This window comes from Ascaphus truei, chromosome 8, assembly GCF_040206685.1.
Source record: "Ascaphus truei isolate aAscTru1 chromosome 8, aAscTru1.hap1, whole genome shotgun sequence".
NCBI lineage: Eukaryota > Metazoa > Chordata > Amphibia > Anura > Ascaphidae > Ascaphus > Ascaphus truei.
The window spans coordinates 17231372-17251182 of record NC_134490.1 but is presented as its reverse complement, the minus strand read 5'-3'; the positions used below and the strand labels follow the sequence as shown (position 1 = coordinate 17251182).

Here is a 19811-nt window from a genome sequence, read left to right as displayed (position 1 = left end):
GTAGGAGGTAATTGAAAAGCCGGTTATCTGTTCACCTCTATTCCAAATGTGTTATACTGAATATAATCTTCTTCAGAGTGAATATTGTGATCTAATACAAAATTCATTACACACACCCCATAATGATAACATTTCGGGTATTTATGTACTATCTTTACCTGGCATTCCTTCTGTCATGGTCATTGAGTGCAAGCTGGAACACGTACTCCCGCAGGTAACTCTGCAGTTCTTGGTAAGTCCCAACCATCTGATTGAAGGTACTGGTCAAGCAAAGAAAAAATGCAGTGAAAAGACAGAATAAATTTTCATAAAACATAAATACCGTTAATGGACATTGGGCATGGTAAGCTTCACTTCACATGCTATACTGTAGTTTTGTGAATAAGACACACACAGCCTAACAGTGGAGAGCCATGTAGCACATTGAAGGCCAACGTGTAACCGGGGAAAAAAGGAAATCTGATTGTGTTAGGAATCCACGAGGAAAACATATTACTCAGCTGACTAATTAAGTGTTACTGACAATTGAATTTTGAATTTACAATATATTCTATTTTTTAGCATATCCATTGCTTAAGGAGGCAATCCAAGCCGGAGATTTTTTTTAACCATTGGATTGAAGCAGGGGGTTGCCGGAGCCAAACCCCATTAATTTCAGCTTTGGGTTTCCCCTGCTTCCGGAGATACTTACCTCGTTAGGGGGCGCCGGTAGCCGCTCCGCTCAGCTAGCAGAGATCACTTATTGGCTGATTTTCAAAGCTCCCTCGCCCTGTGGGCCTATAGGAAGCTGTGACATCATCAGGTTCGGCTTCCTATTGGCACACGTCACCTGGAGCTTTAAACTTTGCCGAGATACTAGCACCCCTTTCGGAGGTCTGTATCTCAGGAAGCAGGGGGTCCCCGGAGCTGAAATGAATGGGGTTCAGCTCCGGAGACCCCTTGCTTCAAACCTATGTTAAAAAATTGTAAATAAAAAAAGCACATGATTTGCTCCTTTAACTCCTCCAATTAGTACCCCACAAAGTGTGCACATGAATACATGGAAACGTGGGTATCTAAAATGCCTCTCTATAAGTTTTGCTTCAAAATCAACTTGGTATATACAGAGGCTACTGACGGAGTAAGCCTTAGCAAACAAAAGATTTGCTGACAGAATAAACATTTATTTGATGGAAAACAGAAATCAAAGAAACAAAAGATGGTGGCAATTAAAACTAGTGTGTATACAGATGTAGCATCTTGTAAATACAACCTGCCACAAAACATGGACCAAACGTTGAGCGTTCGTGGCACAGTGCTTGGCAGGGGGGATTTGCCCATCAGAATTAACCCAGTGGGTGTTCCCGCTTCTGATTGAGATTCCCACTGTGTGAGTCCTACCGGGCTGCATCAGTCTGTAAGAGACGTGCAATGAGAGTAGATAGACTCAATCATTCTCTCTGGGCACCTCCAACAGGCGATTGTGCTGCTTTTATTTTCTTTTAATAACATATTATTGAAGCAGGGGGTCTCCGGAGCTGAACCGCCTTCATTTCAGCCTCGGGGACCCCCTGCTTCCTGAGTTACAGGCCCCGGTATTGGGTGCCGGTATCTCCCTGCATGTTTAATTCTCCCGCGTCACGTGACGGGATCTTTAAATATGCAGGAGATACCGGCACTTAATACCAGAGCATGTAGCTTGGAAAGCAGGGGGTCCCTGGGGCTGAAATGAAGGCGGTTCAGCTCCGGACACCCCCTGCTTCAATACTATGTCATTAAAATAAAAGCAGCATGATTGCCTGTTAGAGGTGTGCAGGGAGAATGGTTGATTCTATCTACTCTCACTGCGCATCTCTCGCAGACTGATGCAGCCCGGTAGGATTCACACAGCGGGAGTCCCATTCAGAAGCAGGGACCCCCGCTGTGTTAATCCTGAGGGGCCATATGTCTGGTCGCAGGGATTCCGTGAGCACGCGGGTGCCAGGACTGTGCCATTGGCGGATTCCTCGCCGACTCCGCGACCAACCATACCGATAAAGGATAATATGCAGACAAATCACAGCAATGCATGAATCCAGCCCATACATGTACACATGCTCAACTTCCTCACAAACACATAGGAAGAAATGAAAATATATTACCCCAATTATAAGCAGATTCAGTGGTCAAAGCATGATGGTTCTGGGTGGTGCTGAGCACCTCTACTGTTTGATTTGTAAAACTACAGTTTCACTTCGTTTTTAAAGACAGTAGGTCTTGTGTATTAAACAATTAAAGTGAAAATGTATAGTCAACAAGAAATATGATATATATAGTGTAGGTACCTGCTTACATTGAGTTTACCTAGATGGGGCTGGCGGGCAATACATAATTATTTGCTGACAAGAGGCGACCAAATGACACCTTTGTTAAATGACTTAGGATCAAAAATGTATCATTCACTAATAAATTGCAAGCCAATTTGGAAAGTAGCACAGGCTTTTTGCATTTATTCCCATAAATGCACGGCCAATTCTCTTCCCCTATGGCGCGCCTAAGGCATTGAAAGATATATATTGTTACTGATGCAATTTGTTATATGGGTAGGTCACCTATTTCTGTTTTGCTAAATTGTTTAGAGTGCTTCTAATGGTGTTAATATAGATACTATGTTTAACATGTTCATGTTGTGTTCAACTACAGCAGCGGTGCTCAACTCCGCTCCTCAAGACCCCCCAACATGTCAGGCTTTAAGGATATCCCTGCTTCAGCATAGGTGGCTCAATCAGTCCCTGCGTCAGCACAGGTGGCTCAATCAGTGGCTCAGTCAAAGACTGAGCCACTGATTGAGCCACCTGTGCTGAAGCTGGGATATCCTTAGAACATGACCTTTTGGGGGGTCTTGAGGACTGGAGTTGAGCACCCCTGAACTACAGCACAGCAACATTTGTAATACAATTTGACTAATGTAGCATTTGTAGATGATTTAGGGGCTATTTCTATAAACTCCCAAGCATTCGATTGGCCGAAAACTCCCACTCAGAGTTGATAAAATCAGCTTAATATTGAGATGAAGCATATAAAGCAATTGGCCCAGATACTCACTCTCTGTCAATGACAAGGCACTGCGTGTCATCCTCTTCCGCTATAATGTTGGCAGAGCGGACATCCTCACTTCAAGAGAAGATCACAGTGAGAAATCAAGCATCTGCGATTTCATTAGCTCGGTTTCACATCTTTCAATCATCTCATCACTCCTCAAATGAGAGAGAGAGAGAGAGAGAGAGAGAGAATCTTGATGGAGTAGACTTGATTTGTCAGGAACACAAAGCAGCCACAAGCATGAGAGCACTGTTATTAAAAACCATCCTTACTGCATATTAATGTATATAATGATTAATACTGCTTTCAGAATGATATGCACAGCAGGCCTTTATTAACTCCTGCACTACTGCAAGGACTGGCAACACTTTGCTTCACAGTGAATGCCACTATGGAAGTCACACCTTTATAACACTTTTGAATAGCAAATTGAACTTCCTCCATCAACACGGTACAATTCTCATTGTGTCCGTGGCATTACTGCAGAGTAATATCTTAGAAAGAAACCTTGCAATTCTCTCACACTCTCTTAATCAGATTGCTGAGATTGCAGCTAAGGAGAACTAGGTCAAATGCATGATAAATTGGTCAGACTTTCTCACTTGGCAGAAATGACAATGTTCCTTATTCCATGGAAAGAGACTTTAATTTAGCATTGATATATTTTGTAAATGTATTTTTTTTTTACTGTATTTAGTGGAGAGGGAAGGTTTATAAAGATTTTGCTCCAGGTATGTACTTGTTAAAAAAAAAAAAAAAAAAAAAAAAAGAATAGTACGTAAAATGTAGGAATTAGTAGTTTCAGCTTTTCAACTAAATAAATATATACTGTACCTATGGTACTGTATGTAGATTTGATACATATTGGGCCATATTTACTAGGCAATCTATGTAAGTCAAAAGGCTCTTGGGTATGTTCCAGTGTTGGAAGGTGTCTGTGGCACAAGATTGCTTAATAAATATGGTCCATAGTATGTTATAAAAATGTATACATATTAAGATTGGCACTTCTGTTCCTCACTGGTCAATTAATAGGAATGAGAGTATGTATATTCTCCTCAGAAACACATGACTAACTAAAATCATCTTGAAACAAAACAATGTTAACACAATAAGCATGTCCAATCAAAACACACTGCACACTAAAACTGTATTGTATAAATTGGGGGCCAAACGTGCCAATTATTGATAAAAACAGAACAGTTACTGATGTGCAATGAAGTATCACACAACTCAAGGGGGGGAAATTATTGTTTTAATCAATCATGGGACCAAGACATTGGCTTAAATAAAACTAGAGTGTTTGTACCCCCATTTGTATACTGTAGTGCCCACGGTTATTCTAACACAAACCAGTGGCAATCGCCAAAAATACCCAGGTACATGCTGGATACATGCCTTAAACTTGCCTTAAACTGGACCCAGCATTTCTGCATTGATTAATGGCCCATCAGATTAACAGCGAGGGTCCCTGGCAGTCCCATTCAAACTAATGGGACTGCCAGGGACCCATGCTGTGTTAATCCTATGGTTCATTAGTCAATGCAGAAATGCCTTAAACTTGCCTTAAACTAGCTAGGTTACACCCAGCACATACCCAGAATGTAACCGGGCTAGTTTAAGGCAAGCTTTAGAATACTTGTGGTCTCGTCTGTATTATTACTTTTTTTTATCTACAAATCAAGTTCATAGCATATAGACATCTACTATATATTTCTCAAAGTGTCCTATGTGTCGTTGTCTGTCTGTCTGTATGTATGTGTCTCCCTGTGTCCCTCCCTGTGTCCCTAGCGGCAATCAGATTGGCTCCCTTGGCCCGCCCCCACACACCTCTCATTAGCCGGTCACGCGGGGGGTGGGGGGGCGAGCCGCGATTCCCGGGGAACGGGGGGGGGGGGGGGGCGAGCCGCGAGTCACAGGGAACGGGGGGGGGGGGAGCGCGAGTCACAGGGAACGGGGGGGGGGGGGGCGGGCCGCGAGTCACAGGGAACGGGGGGGGGGGGGGCGAGTCACGGGGAACGAGGGAGCGACCACCTGCCGAACCAGGAGGGGGGAGGGGCATGCACATACATAAATTATGACAATACATATGCCCACTGCTCTCCATCCCCCTCCCCCCTCCCCCACTCCCCCCCCTCACCCACTCCCCTTTCCCTCCCCCACTCCCCTTTACCCCCCCTCCCCCACTCCCCTTCCCCCACTCCCCTTCCCCCACTCCCCTTCCCCCCCCCTCACCCATTCCCCTTTCCCCCCCCCTCACCCACTCCCCTTTCCCCCCCCACTCCCCTTTCCCCCCCCACTCCCCTTTCCCTTCCCCCCCTCCCCCACTCCCCTATACCCCCCCTTTCCCCTTTCCCCCCCCCACTCCCCTTTCCCCCCCCACTCCCCTTTCCCTCCCCACTCCCCTTTCCCCCCCCACTTCCCTTTCCCCCCCACTCCCCTTTCCCCCCCCACTCCCCTTTCCTCCCCCCCTCCGCTCCCCTTTCCTCCCCCCCTCCGCTCCCCTTTCCTCCCCTCTCCGCTCCCCTTTCCTCCCCCCTCCGCTCCCCTTTCCTCCCCCCCTCCGCTCCCCTTTCCTCCCCCCCTCCGCTCCCCTTTCCCCCCCCTCCGCTCCCCTTTCCTCTCCCCCTCCACTCCCCTTTCCTCCCCCCTTTCCTCCCCCCATCCGCCCCCCTTCCCCTCCGCTCCCCTTCCCCTCCGCTCCCCTTCCCCTCTGCTCCCCATCCCCTCCCCCCTCCTCCTCCCCCCTCCTCCCTTTCCCTCCCCCCTCCCCCCTTCCCCTCCCCCTCCCCCTTCCCTCCCCCCTTCCCCCCATCCTCCTCCCTTCCCCCCCTCCTCCTCCCTTCCCCCCCTCCTCCTCCTCCTCCCTTCCCCTCCCCCATCCTCCTCTTCCCCCCCTCCTCCTCCCTTCCCACCCTCCTCCTCCTCCTCCCTTCCCCTCCCCCTCCTCCTCTTCCCCTCCCCCCTCCTCCTCTTCCCCTCCCCCCTCCTCTTCTTCCCCTCCCCCTCCTCCCCTTCCCCTGCCCCCTCCTCCCCTCCCCCCTCCTCCCCTTCCCCCTCCTCCCCTTTCCTTCCCCCCTCCTTCCCTTTCCCTCCCCCCTCCTCCCCTTTCCCTCCCCCCTCCTCCCCTCCCCCTCCTCCCTCCCCCCTCCGCCCCTTTCCTTCCCCCCTCCCCCCTCTGCCCCTTTCCCTCCCCCCTCCTCCCCTTTCCCTCCCCCCTCCTCCCCTTTCCCTCCCCCCTCCTCCCCTCCTCCCCTTTCCCTCCCCCCTCCCCCCTCCGCCCCTTTCCCTCCCCCTCCTCCCCTTTCCCTCCCCCCCATCCCCCTTCCCACCCCCTGCCGCCACACACACCTGCTGCCTCCCGCCCCTATGCACCGACATCACTGACCCACCGCCTCACACCCTAGCAGGACCCCCACTCACAGACAGCACTCACAACCCACGCGCCACCCGTCGCCTCACACCCTAGCAGGACACACGCCTCACATTTTTACATCTGTTATGTCACCAAAATATACATTGTACTGTGGTGTGTTTACAATAAACCATTTTTAAACAACATCGTATTACATTTTATTCCATCTTTCTTTTCAACATTATTATCCAACCTTTACAACAAATAGTCATCTATTGTTCCACGATTTATAAATAATACTACCTATTACGCATTTACATCCCGGGCAACGCCGGGTCTCTCAGCTAGTTTATTATAAAACCACTCCATTCTCAACTGTTTATAACAGTTGGTGAGGTTATACAAGATCCCTGTGAAATTAGAGAGCAATATAGTTCCTTCATCAGGCCCATTGCCTTATTGTACAGTTTATAAATACGCATGGAGAGTGTTACCTAATCAATGCTTTCTCTCCAAAATAGTCCCCAACTCCTAGAGATTTGATTTCCTGTGGTTCCTGAGTTCCTTCCATAGTCTGTGTTACACACACCTGCAAAGGAGAACACATACACCTCAGGACCTGCAATTGATGAATAATATGAGTGTCTATATACAGATACATTTTACTGTCTGGTGACTATGATTGTAGTTGGACAGATTCTGCGATACAGCCCAAAATGTGTATGCTGTGTGATGATATGTCACTCCAGTGAGCAGTGAATTGCATGCTGCCATAATGTACTGCTGGACCACTGCAAAAATCCTATACAAATTCCATATAAGTTGGCCCTATCCACTGCTATGACACAAAACTGGGTACACTGCTATTCCAATGAATACATTTGTAATTCCATCCTTGACTAAATAAGCTTAATTTAATAAAAATGATGTTGCTGCATGGGCACTGCAACACATTGCTGCTCACAACCTGGAATCATACATCAGACCATGCAGCTGATCATGCATTGGATAATGCAGCTGATCATGCATCGGATCATGCATCAGATCATGCATTGGATAATGCAGCTGATCATGCATTGGATAATGCAGCTGATCATGCATTGGATCATGCAGCTGATCATGCATTGGATAATGCAGCTGATCATGCATCGGATCATGCAGCTGATCATGCATTGCCATGTTTTGCTAGTTTACAGAAAATCCTGCACGTCCAGATTTGTAGGTCCACATGCGTACTTGAATCCCTGTCTGTCATGCAGACAGCTAGTCAGGGGCAACCAGACTATTAATGACTTAAATGAAGAACTGGCAGATATCTTGCAAGTGAGAAAGCCAACCACATTTAATTTATATCAACACCAGAAGGAGCTATGCTACAACATGAGCAATCCAGGAAGTCTCGTCTCATTGAAATCACCGCCAACAAAATGATCCGTGGGAGAGGAGGAGAGCACTTTGTTATCTGCTCTAATGATTAACACAGTTGGAGCAGTATGTTTGTAAACAAGATGCAGCTTTAACCGCTGATACCCCGTTGTTTTAACATGAAGGTTTTTTTTAGGGCTGTTGCTTCACCAGCATCCAAGAGAAAGAACAGCATTGTGCTTATAACACTGGGAAGTACAGTACTGAGACTTGATGTGACCCTGGACACGTCACTTTATCTTCTTTTGTCTGTTACAAAGATTCATTTTGCCTGTACTGTTATAAAGATGTTACCAATGCCATTTGTCACAAGAAAGCAGAACGCCGATTTCCACCGGATTCAATGGATTATAAACCAATGACCTGGAGTCATCAAACAGCGATATTTTATCAAACGTGTTAAAAGGTGTTTAAATTTTTTTTTTTCGCACTGTTTATATTGTTTTTGTAATAGAGGGAATGGGTCCAGTAGGAAATCAACAAAATATCACATTTGCATATTCTCAGGGGAAGAGGAGACAGGGAGTAATTGCAACAGAAAGAGACATCGGGGAAGGGTCAAGAGAAAATATTCATAAAAATATAATTATGCCTTCATAGTAGTGGGGATAGGGGGTCTCCAGAGATAAAAAAAAAAAAAATCTTTTGCCTAGGGGAGGTATTAAAGAACAGAGATGCCAACTGAAAATGTGTTATTTTTAACGTGCACATCATCTACTGAGGACATACTGCAAGTTATCATTTTTTGCCAATCATCAAGATTAGATATTTACACTTACCTGGCTAATGCCAAAAAGTACCGCAAATATTTATAACCTACCCCAGGCAGGTGATAGGTCCATCTTAGTGATATATATACTGGTGCCTCCGTCCACCACCTAGAAGCTCATTTATGAAACGCACTCCTGGGTGCGTTTGATAAATGAGCTTCTAGGTGGTGGACGGAGGCACTAATATGCACTAATATGCTCTCGCCCACCAACCTTTTTGTGTATTCATTATAAATCAGCTCATCAATTGCACCCAACGTCACACTAGACATTTTGGGCACACCCATCTTACACAATTTCATTCATTTAGAGCGCTGTATACCCTGATTGTATTTTGATATATATACTATATTATATATATATATAAAATGGCCAATATATACATATTCTAGATAACCTAAATCAACCTAGAATAGGTGATAAAACATGACATATTCGACATTTGACCACATATTAACCCCTTTGTAGCTCAAATGGTTAGCTAGTAATGGCTCCCAGGACTAGTTAACAATTAAGGGCTTCCAAAGCGTTAATATTTGACGCTACCTTGGCTACCTTAGAGGTACTAACCATTAAGGCAAACACCTACAACCACCCCCCGGGGAGTTTAACCAACCGTCCCAGGCCAACTACCCCCAACAAAATAAACCCCCGGTACGATTTTACCACAATGTTGATGTCTTCGGTCATGAAATTATGGTAAAAGCACCCAATATTTTGGTGCAATTTTGACTTCATTTTAACAGAGATTAGTGACTGTAGGCCAATGAATCACAGCATAACCGAACATACCAGAAGGGTCACATGCTCTATCAACAAGGAACCATAATAACCCTCATATAATTCCAAGCCAATCAGTTCTTACCTTCCCTTTGGCAAGGATGAAGAAGGTGTTGCCCTCTTCCCCTTCTCTGATGATATAGTCTCCTTTGTCATAAAAGTCCTGTGTATTGGAAACAACACATGTTGGACATGGTACAAAACAGGTAAGAAATCTTCTGGCGGATGCAGGATAGACACAAAATATAGATATAATCATATTTAATTAGGAAGGACCCAAGACTTGTACCATAGATATAACACTGTACCTAGTCAGCCCTGTCCTTAACATCAACCACAGAAAATGTTCTTTTATGATAGACAATGGTGCATCAAGTGCTATCAGGAATCCGGAAGAAAATAATTATCCTGCTTGTCAATCTTATTTATTACATTGTACGTTTTTCTAACGAGATTAGATTTGTTTTTTAAGTGACAGCCAATCAAGCGTCTCAATATGAGAATAAACATACAGCATTGATTAGAATGTTTCTCTATATACTTATTGTCCTTGAAGATAATTTTCCTCAACAAGATTGCCAAATTAGGGTTGTCTTCCTGGAATTTTGGTGTCAAAGTAATAACCAACAATGACTGCCATCTACTGCACTTATCCCACTCCTACTGTCTCTGTTAGTTTCTTATCATACCACTTAGATTGTAAGCTCTCTGGGGCAGGGATTTCCTTTCCTATTGACTGCTCTTATTTGTTGCACTTATAGTACTATAATTCCCTGTACTATACTGAGGGAGAAGTTCATAGGCGGCTTGATAAAATTTAAGTAAATAAGACACCTGGCCCGATGGCATACATCTAAGAGTTCTCAAGGAGTTAAGTTCAGTAATAGCCAAACCATTACATTTGATATTCAAGGACTCCATTTCCACAGGTTCAGTACCACAAGATTGGCGTAAAGCAGATGTGGTGCCAATATTTAAAAAGGGAGCTAGATCACAAGCGGGGAATTACAGACCTGTAAGCCTGACTTCAATAGTGGGGAAACTACTTGAAGGTTTAATACGTGATAATATACAGGAATACCTAATGGAAAACAAAATTAGTAGTAATAGTCAGTATGGATATATGAAGGATAGATCATGCCAAACTAACCTTATTTGTTTCTTTGAGGAGGTAAGTAGGAAATTAGACAAAGGTAATGCAATTGATGTAGTCTACTTAGATTTTGCAAGGGCTTTTGATACGGTTCCACACAAGATGTTGGTGTACAAAATAAAGCAAATTGGACTCAGTAAAAATATATGCACCTGGATTGAAAACTGGTTGAAGGACAGACAGACAGACAAACGACCTTGAGGTTGGGATCGAGAGCAAAGTCTCCATCTTTGCTGATGATACTAAATTTTGTAAGGTAGTAGAATCAGAGCAGGATGTAATCTCTTTCCAGATGACTTGGAGAGACTGGAAACTTGGGCAGGTAAATGGCAGATGAGATGTAATACAGATAAATGTAAGTTTATGCATTTGGGAAGCAAGAATAAACAGGCAAGTATAGATAAGAGCCAGCAAATTAATAAAGGGGATGGACAATCTAATTTATGAGGAGAAGCTTGCTAAATTAGATTTATTTACATTAGAAAAGAGTCGTCTAAGAGGGGAAATGATAATTATATACAAATATATTTAGGGACAGTACAAGGAGTTGTCAAAAGAACAATTTATCCCAAGGACAGTACAAAGGACTTGGGGTCATTCCTTAAGGTTGCATGAAAGGAGATTTCACCAGCAACAAAAGGAAAGGGTTCTTTACAGTAAGGGCAGTTACAATGAATTCATTACCCATGGAGACTGTGATGGCAGATACAATAGATTTGTTCAAAAAAAGGTTGAACATCATTTTAGAAAGGAAAGGTATACAGGGATATACCAAATAAGTAAACATGGGAAGGATGTTGATCCAGGGAGTGATCTGATTGCCAATTTTTGGAGTCAGGACAGAATTTATTTTTTCCCTTATGAGATATCATTGGATGATATAACACTGGGGGGAGGAGGGAGGGGTTGCCATCCTCTGGATCAATAAGTATAGATATAGGATAAAGTATCTGTTGTCTACAATTAGCATAGGTTGAACTTGATGGACGCATGTCTTTTTTTAACCTCATCTACTATGTAGCGGTGTATTGTCTCTCATGTAAAGCACTAAGTACAGCTGTGTGGCGCTGTATAATTAAAAATATACGTACAAGAGAGTCAATTTTTTCAAAAGAACCTCTTTCATACTTTATAAGGTTTAATTTATTTTCATATTGTATGTGCACTTCTGACGAGCCTACAATGTTTGTGGGGAATCTTTCGTCACGTACAACAATATATGGCGTGTTGGAAATAGTACAATCACAGTCAGCATTGTTTATATTACATTGTATCCTATTTATTATGTGGGGTAAGTGAATGATAAACTGCTGTTCTAAGTTGCAGTAATTAATACCTTTGCGTTAAGTACTTTTTCCAATACCGCACTGCTGTAAAATAATAGCACTGTACTTACATGAAGTACATATACTTGTCCAGCCTTGAGCATACAACACTATTACTATAAAATATTCAGATCAGCGAGCCATTTACTGAATTATTTGCAAGTGTCTGATGGAGAATGAGTCATTTGCTCAGTGAGGGACAAACAATTAGTCAGGCAACAGTGCTCTCACCAGCTACCAAATTGTAATTGCTCTCTTTATTCTTGATGAGAAGTTTGCTGCTGTAATACAATGTCAGCAGAACACCACTTCCACATTCCACACCACCTAGAATGTCAATGACATTATTTTCTACAGCACACAAAGAGTATGGGGTAATATTGTGTCCATGGCCAATACCTAATGACTTTCAGACAGTGGCAGATAAACGGAGGCCCAATCACAAATAGTGGATAAAAATATTACTTCCTTCAAATGCTGCCCATTCTCCCAGGTTTGCCCATGTCAAGGCTACTCAACTACTTGTTCACTTTGTGTTATAAGTTCTAGGCCATTGAGTACATGGCTTCCCCACCTTTTCCAGTCCAGTTGAAAGTTGTGCAGCAGAGAAAGGAAGAAGAGGATCTGCACCTAGAGCCTTGTATTGCACCCAGGCAATGTGGTCTAATCTGGACCTAAATCTAGACCCACCATCTAAATACCCAAGCACAAGGAACATTACAATTTGTCACCCACTATACAATTAAACAGTGTAAAACGTGATGTTTTATTATCTAATTCTGTTTAATTGGTTAAACATGTTCACATTACATTATATTCTTAATTGTGTATAGTGTACCTCATTTTAAATTCAGACATTGTATTCTGGCTTGTACATGAATTTTGGGAACAGTTAATAACCTACATGTGTGGCTCTCATCAGTTTGGGTCATCTGATTTAATATCAAGTAATGAACCAAGAACAAAATACAACTCAACCCCCTTATAATGCTGTGCTTGGGGTCCAAAGAATTACATCGCGTTATAAGCGGATTCGCGTTGTAACAGATCGCGTTATAATGGGGTTGAGCTGTACCTGTTATTTATAAATCAGAAGCTCTGATTGGGATACATGGTTTCAAGTGACTGCTTTTGTGGTGGATGCACTGACCATGCTGGAGACCAGGGCTCAATCAAGAGACGTGCTTTTTTTGATCTTGGTCTGTGTGATAAAACTATTGGCACTGCACTGTCATGTATGCACCGTCATATCTTTGTTCAAGTTTCTGGTACCAAAATGTAATATTATAAGCTGTTTGTGGCAAGGATTAATTGTCCCTGTACTGTTTTATTATGGCTAGAGCTATGTACATTTCCAGCATTCTACACAAATAATATTACTTTAATTGGGCATTGTGTAGACTGTGTCACAAGCAATAATTTATCTTTCAATAATATTGCACCTCTGACAAAGTGACCTCCCATATGGAACATATTCATACAATCACACAGCAATAAAGAAAGCACAAGTTGAAAACAACAGCCCATTTAAATTCACAGTAAGTAAATACGTACAACTTCCAGGCAGTCTACTATCTTGGCTAGTTTCTCTTCGGGCAAGTCTTTTAATAGAGAAACACTAAAAAAAATGAAAAAATAGTTATATTCCTCTAAAAAAGCATTTCAGATACAATTTGACAGCACAGTTAGTCATTTCTGTTCATTTCCTGCTTCTTGTCTCTGCCAATATAGATTATCTCCCACTCTTATTCCCTCTATCTGCTATTGCCCACACTGCTCAACGATTTCCTGAGAGTCGAGGCAGCTGAATGAAAGAGACTGGTGGGTATCGCGGTGGCACATCATTCTTTAACTGTAATATAGACAGACTCCCATCGTCCCAGATACATAAAAATCAGCACCGCTTTTTCCTGCACTTTTTTTTGGTTCAGTGCCTTGAAATTGTCTTCAATGAGTAAATTAAACGGCTTAAATAAATTTAAGCACACAATCGCTGCACACTTCTAGCACAGTTCTGCAGCCAAGAACTGCTTAGCTCTGCAGCTCTGTAGCCATAATTAAATGACTACCCTGTGTCTGATCTTATCAACTTTAACAACTCCTCATGTCATTAACATCTTCTCATGGATTTCACTCTTTACTGCATAAGTGTAAATGCCGCTAGGGAAGGACTCAAGCAGACAAAGCAAGATGACAGAAAGGTGCATCATATGGGATTTTAATCAATCCTATGCAAAGGGTAGGGTTTTTAGGGTAAGGGCATAGGGTAAGGGGGTTTTAGGGTAAGGCTTTTAAGCTAAGGGGGCTTAGGGTAAGGGTTTTTTTTAGGGTAGGGGGTAGTTTTATTACCCCCTCCTAACCCCTACCAAGGGGTTAAGATCAGGGTTTTATAGGGTAAGGGTTTTTAGGGTTTGGGGCTTACCTTGGTGGCAAAACAGCCGGCAGAGAGATGTCCCTGCGGTGAGGTGAGTGACGGCAAAACACCGGCAGCGACCAAATGTCCTAGACCAGACTGTACACTGCGAGAGGTTTTTAATGATGGTTTTTGATCTATTTAAACTCAGACATGTGTTCCTTTTTTAGTACCTGTTTTGTTCAAAAGGATCTCTTTATGGTAATACCGCTATATATCATAGGTTAAATAAAAGGTATCACGTCCTGCAACAAATCTACACTTCCTAAGGCCCACATCGAGTACATGAACTTTCCATCCTACACTTCCTAAGGACCACATCGAGTACATAAACTTTCCACCCTACACTTCCTAAGGACCACATCGAGTACATGAACTTTCCACCTTACACTCCCTACGGCCCACATCGAGAACATGAACTTTCCATCCTACACTTCCTAAGGACCACATCGAGTACATGAACTTTCCACCTTACACTTTCTAAGGCCCACATCGAGTACATGAACTTTCCACCTTACACTTCCTAAGGCCCACATCGAGTACATGAACTTTCCACCTTACACTTCCTAAGGACCACATTGAGTACATGAACTTTCAACCCTACACTTCCTATGGCCCACATCGAGTACATGAACTTTCCACCTTACACTTCCTAAGGCCCACATCGAGTACATAAACTTTCCACCTTACACTTCCTAAGGACCACATCGAGTACATGAACTTTCCACCTTACACTTCCTAAGGACCACATCGAGTACATGAACTTTCCACCTTACACTTCCTAAGGACCACATCGGGTACATGAACTTTCCACCTCTGGAAAGACACAAATGATCAGCCTAAGGACACACTTTCTTCTGTACACATGCAGGGCTCAATGTTCTCACAGTACATGCAGAAATTTACCTGCGGAGGAAGCTGAAGTATTCTTGATGCTGGGCCTGCCCTGAACTCATCATAATGTTCTGGAAAACCTGCCGGTCCAGAACCCAAATCTTTGAGTCCGTCACAGCTACAGCACAAACACAGGGGCGTTCATTAAGGCGTACAGTATGTATTAAACGTTGCTGGTGACAGCCATACAGGGCTAGGTTTGCTAAACATTGCTAAGTCTTAGCATGCCATAAGTACCATTCAATCAACATGCATTCACCTTAAGGCCCAGTCATGGCAAGGCTTATAGCACCATTTAGTTAACATGGGCCACAGTATGGTATACTTCTAATCTTTAGCATTTATAAAACATTCTTAAGTACAGCAAGTAACTCAATGGTGGTTATTCATTAAACTGCGATAGTGCCGATCAGGGCACTGTTGCGCCAAAACTACTATTGACTTCAAGGGCCGTTTCCACATTATAGCACCCTGCCAGGCACTTTTGCAGTTGAATGAATAACCCCCAATGTCTCTTCGCAGGTCAATGCCTTTTGGCGGCAGGGAGCCAAAAAGTGTCACAAGTGATACGCTCACTTAGATGTCCAGAATATATACAGTATATATCTCAGGCATTATTTTCAAAGAATTGGACAGTTTGTGTGAATTTGCTGTGCAATGTAGCATTTTGCCTTTTTTGTTTAGCACTATCACACCTGTACTGTCTCTGATGTCCAAGTGCCTTACACCTGTCACGTAGAATGGATTCAATGTATGCTGCATTCTCACACACAAAACAAGCAAACAAAAATCTTCATGTTTAGTTTGTTTATTTTTTACCAGTGGGTGATGTATTGCTGCAAGACCTGTAATAATGACTCATACCTTTCACAGTGGCTGTTCTCTTGCAGTTATACAGAATTGCCAGTTCTCCGAATGCAGTCCCAGGATGCATCTGCCCAAGTAGCCTGCTGTTCTGAATAACATCAAGCAAGCCCTCTGTAGGAATCAAATAATCACATTAATCGGCATATATTCCCAACTAAAGGGTATTTACACATACTAGGTTTTGCTCAGGACCTCTCTTCACTGTCACCACTAAATCTGCTAATACAGGGCTACTGCTAACTCTAGTCCTCAAGGGCCACCAACATGTCAGAGTTTCAGGATATCCCTGCTTCAGCACAGGTGGCTCAATCAATGGCTGAGCCACTGATTAACCCAACTGTGCTGAAGCTGGGATATCCGGAAACCCTGACCTGTTAGTGGCCCTTGAGGACTGGAGTTGGCCACCCCTGTGCTAATACATCCTGTGGGTAGCAGAACTTCATATGGAAATACTTCCAAGATTTTATTATTATTAATCTCTTATGAGAGACTGGGAGTGTGTACAGCATTTTCTAGGCCAAACGTATAAATATACTGTAGTTACTGACGCATGAATACAGGAAAGGTATCATGTTATAAGGGAATCAAAACCTCAAACCACCATCAAGATTTGTTACGCTTGTTAACCCTTATATGCCACCGGCACCCCGGTGATTCGCTAGCAATCTGTAGCAATGACATGGATGAGCGCACTTCCGGATCACGCCAACGGAAGTGAACTGCACTTCACTTTAGTTTCGATCGGGGTCACTGCTGAACCCAATTGCCCTCTAGAGCAGGGGTGGCTAACACCAGTCCTCAAGGGCCATCAACAGTCCAGGTATCAGGGATGTCCCTGCTTCAGCACAGGTGACAATCAATTGAACCTATTGTGCTGAAGCAGGGATATCCTTAAAACATGACCTGTTGGTGGCCCTTGAGGACTGGAGTTGGCCTCTCCCGGACTAGAAAATGAGCAAAACCCTGATGTCAAAAAGACCTCTGCCATGCACGATAAAGGTTGAATCCATTATAAGGGCTTTGTCTCAAGGCAAAAGTGGTGGAATTCTGGGGCAAAAAACATGTAACAATGTATCAAAGAAAAAGTGTGTAGGAATAGGATTTTTTTTCGTAGATACATTCCGTGCATTATCCCTCATAATGTTTAAATAACATATATTCTGAGTATGGCTTTTTCCAAAAGCTTTTTTTGCGCTTTATACAGCATTTCTGTCTTTCATTTTATTTGCAATTTTACTTTTTGGAAGGGGGGGGGGGGGGGGGTTAAAATAATAACCAGCAGCTTAGCTCAACTTGTAACATATGTATTGCATAGATTCCTTACTATTTATGACTGGTTGCATATTCACTTATGGTCATTTACAGTATAAAACTGAGAAAATGAATGTTTTGTATTGTATTGTATTGTATGTCTTTATTTATATAGCGCCATTAATGTACATAGCACTTCACAGTAGTAATACACGTGGTAATCAAATAAATAATAGATAATATAAATAACAGATCATGGGAATAAGTGCTATAGACATAGAAGTAACATTAAGGAAGAGGAGTCCCTGCCCCGAGGAGCTTACAGTCTAGTTTTGAGTGAAGTGTCCATTCTCTGTATGTACTGTATTGTTATGTCTGTTGAGTATGGGAATGATTTGGTCTCCCATGTATGGCACAGAATAAAAAACAATATGTGCTCATATGTGTTTATGTAGATATGACTTACCAGCCAAAACGTACAGATGGTTTCCTGCTGCTCCTTCCTGAATGACAAGCTGGGATTGGCTGTATGCCCTCTCATACATGCAGTCCACCATACATCGAACATGGGAAGCCTCCAGCTGCCTCAGGAAGTCATTGCTCATGATGGCACTGGTGATTAGCTTCTTGGCGCTGGGATAAAAAGGACATCAATGATTTCAAGTGCTCTTGCACACACTTATTTTCATCCACATCTGGAGTCTATGTGCTAATCTATGAACATTTCCAACCAGACAAATGCAATGATCCAAAGTGTTATAGATTGGAATGTCATTTTACACTGAGCAAGAGGAACCAAAATGTTATCAAACAACAGATTCAAATACGCCTATAACCTTGCATTGCAGCAAACAGATTCCCCTTACTTAGCAGTTAAATCAATTCTCTGAGCTTACTTAGCCATTCTTGATTTTATCAATAACTAAACATGCTGTACATGTCTGTGCATAGTATGATCTGGAATTTTTATGACATGTATGTTCCGGGACCTTAGGGCTATACAGGTAGTCCTCGCTATCCAATGTTTCACTTACAATGAATGGCACATCCAATGCTTTACTATGCAATTCTATGGGACGTTTTTCAACGCCGGAATGCGTTATCCAACGCTCACTGCCACTGATTAACATGGGACTCACTTTACAACGGTTTCACTCTCCAACGCTACTTCCAGAACGGATTCCTTTGGATAACCGAGGACTGCCTGTATAGTATTTATCAAAGTCTTTGGAAGGACAAAATATATCCCCAACAAAACAATGAGAATTTTTATTTCAGAAATGTATTGCTGTTTTTTTTAACACCAGTGTTACATACTGTAGTTATATAGTAGATGTGGTTGAAAAAAGACATTCAGGCATACCCCGCATTAACGTACGCAATGGGACCGGAGCATGTACGTAAAGCGAAAATGTACTTAAAGTGAAGCACTACCTTTTTTCCACTTATCGATGCATGTACTGTACTGCAATCGTCATATACGTGCATAACTGATGTAAATAATGCACTTTTAACAGGCTCTATAGTCTCCCCGCTTGCGCACTGCTTAGGTATAGGTAGGGAGCTGGTATTGCTGTTCAGGACGTGCAGACAGGCGCATGCGTGAGATGCCGTTTGCCTATTGGGCGATTATGTCCTTACACGTGAGTGTACTTAAAGTGAGTTTCCTTAAACCCGAGTATGCCTGTACAGTATGTCCATCAAGTTCAACCTATGTCAAATTTAGATGACACATACTCATCCTATATTTGTATTTTAAGTATATTGATCCAGAGGAAGGCAAACAAAAACCCCAGTGAAACATTATCCAATGATGTATCATAAGGGGAAAACATAAACCTTACATTTATCTGTATTAAACCCATCTGTCATTTACCTGCCCAAGATTCCAGTCTATCCAAGTCCTTCTGGGGAGAAATTACATCCTGCTCTGATTCTACTACCTTACACAATTTAGTGTCATCAGCAAAGATGGAGGCTTTGCTCTCTATGCCAACCTCAAGGTCATTAGTAAACAAGTTAAAAAGCAGGGGTCCCAGTACCGATTCTCAGGGCTGCCTAGAGGGGGGAGAGCCGGGACAGGTGTCCCGTGCCCAGTGGCTGTGGGGGGGCCCATCTGGCCCTGAAAGTTGTGCTTGACCACTAGCCCGGCTTGGCTGGCAGTCCTCTCGCTGCCAGGCTCCGGCTCTCCCCTAGCTGTGGGCCTCCTTCACTCTGTCCCACAGCGAGCTTCTGATGCTGGCACGGGCTGGGCCTCTCTGACATTGATGCGTGCCAGAAGCAAGCTGGGCTTGGCTTCCAGCGCGCACCGGCATGAGAGGGAGGCCCGGCGTGCGCTCACAGCTCGGCCTGTGACAGAGTGGGGGAGGCCCGCTGCTGGGGGAGAGCTGGGGCCCAGCAGGGAGAGGACCAGCAGCCAGGCCCTGCCAGAGGTCGAGCCCAATTTGCAGCGCCGGCCGGGCCCCCCCCCCCCCTCAGCCACTGGGGCCGGCCTGACCATCCCTAAGGTTGATAAATG

The 19811-nt window shown here is 43.5% G+C and overlaps 1 protein-coding gene across 1 annotated transcript in view; it reads right to left on the bottom strand.

The window, feature by feature from the left end:
• LOC142501160 (cGMP-dependent protein kinase 2-like) overlaps nt 1-19811 on the bottom strand; it is a 78722-nt gene that overhangs the window by 28237 nt on the left and 30674 nt on the right. Inside the window, exons 3-10 of the mRNA XM_075610619.1 lie at nt 17760-17926; nt 16040-16153; nt 15188-15293; nt 13423-13486; nt 9476-9553; nt 6910-7004; nt 3064-3132; nt 159-260 (exon numbers count right to left, since the gene is read on the bottom strand). Coding sequence (XP_075466734.1) covers nt 159-260; nt 3064-3132; nt 6910-7004; nt 9476-9553; nt 13423-13486; nt 15188-15293; nt 16040-16153; nt 17760-17926 — 795 coding nt within the window. The remainder of the gene's footprint in view (nt 1-158; nt 261-3063; nt 3133-6909; nt 7005-9475; nt 9554-13422; nt 13487-15187; nt 15294-16039; nt 16154-17759; nt 17927-19811) is intronic.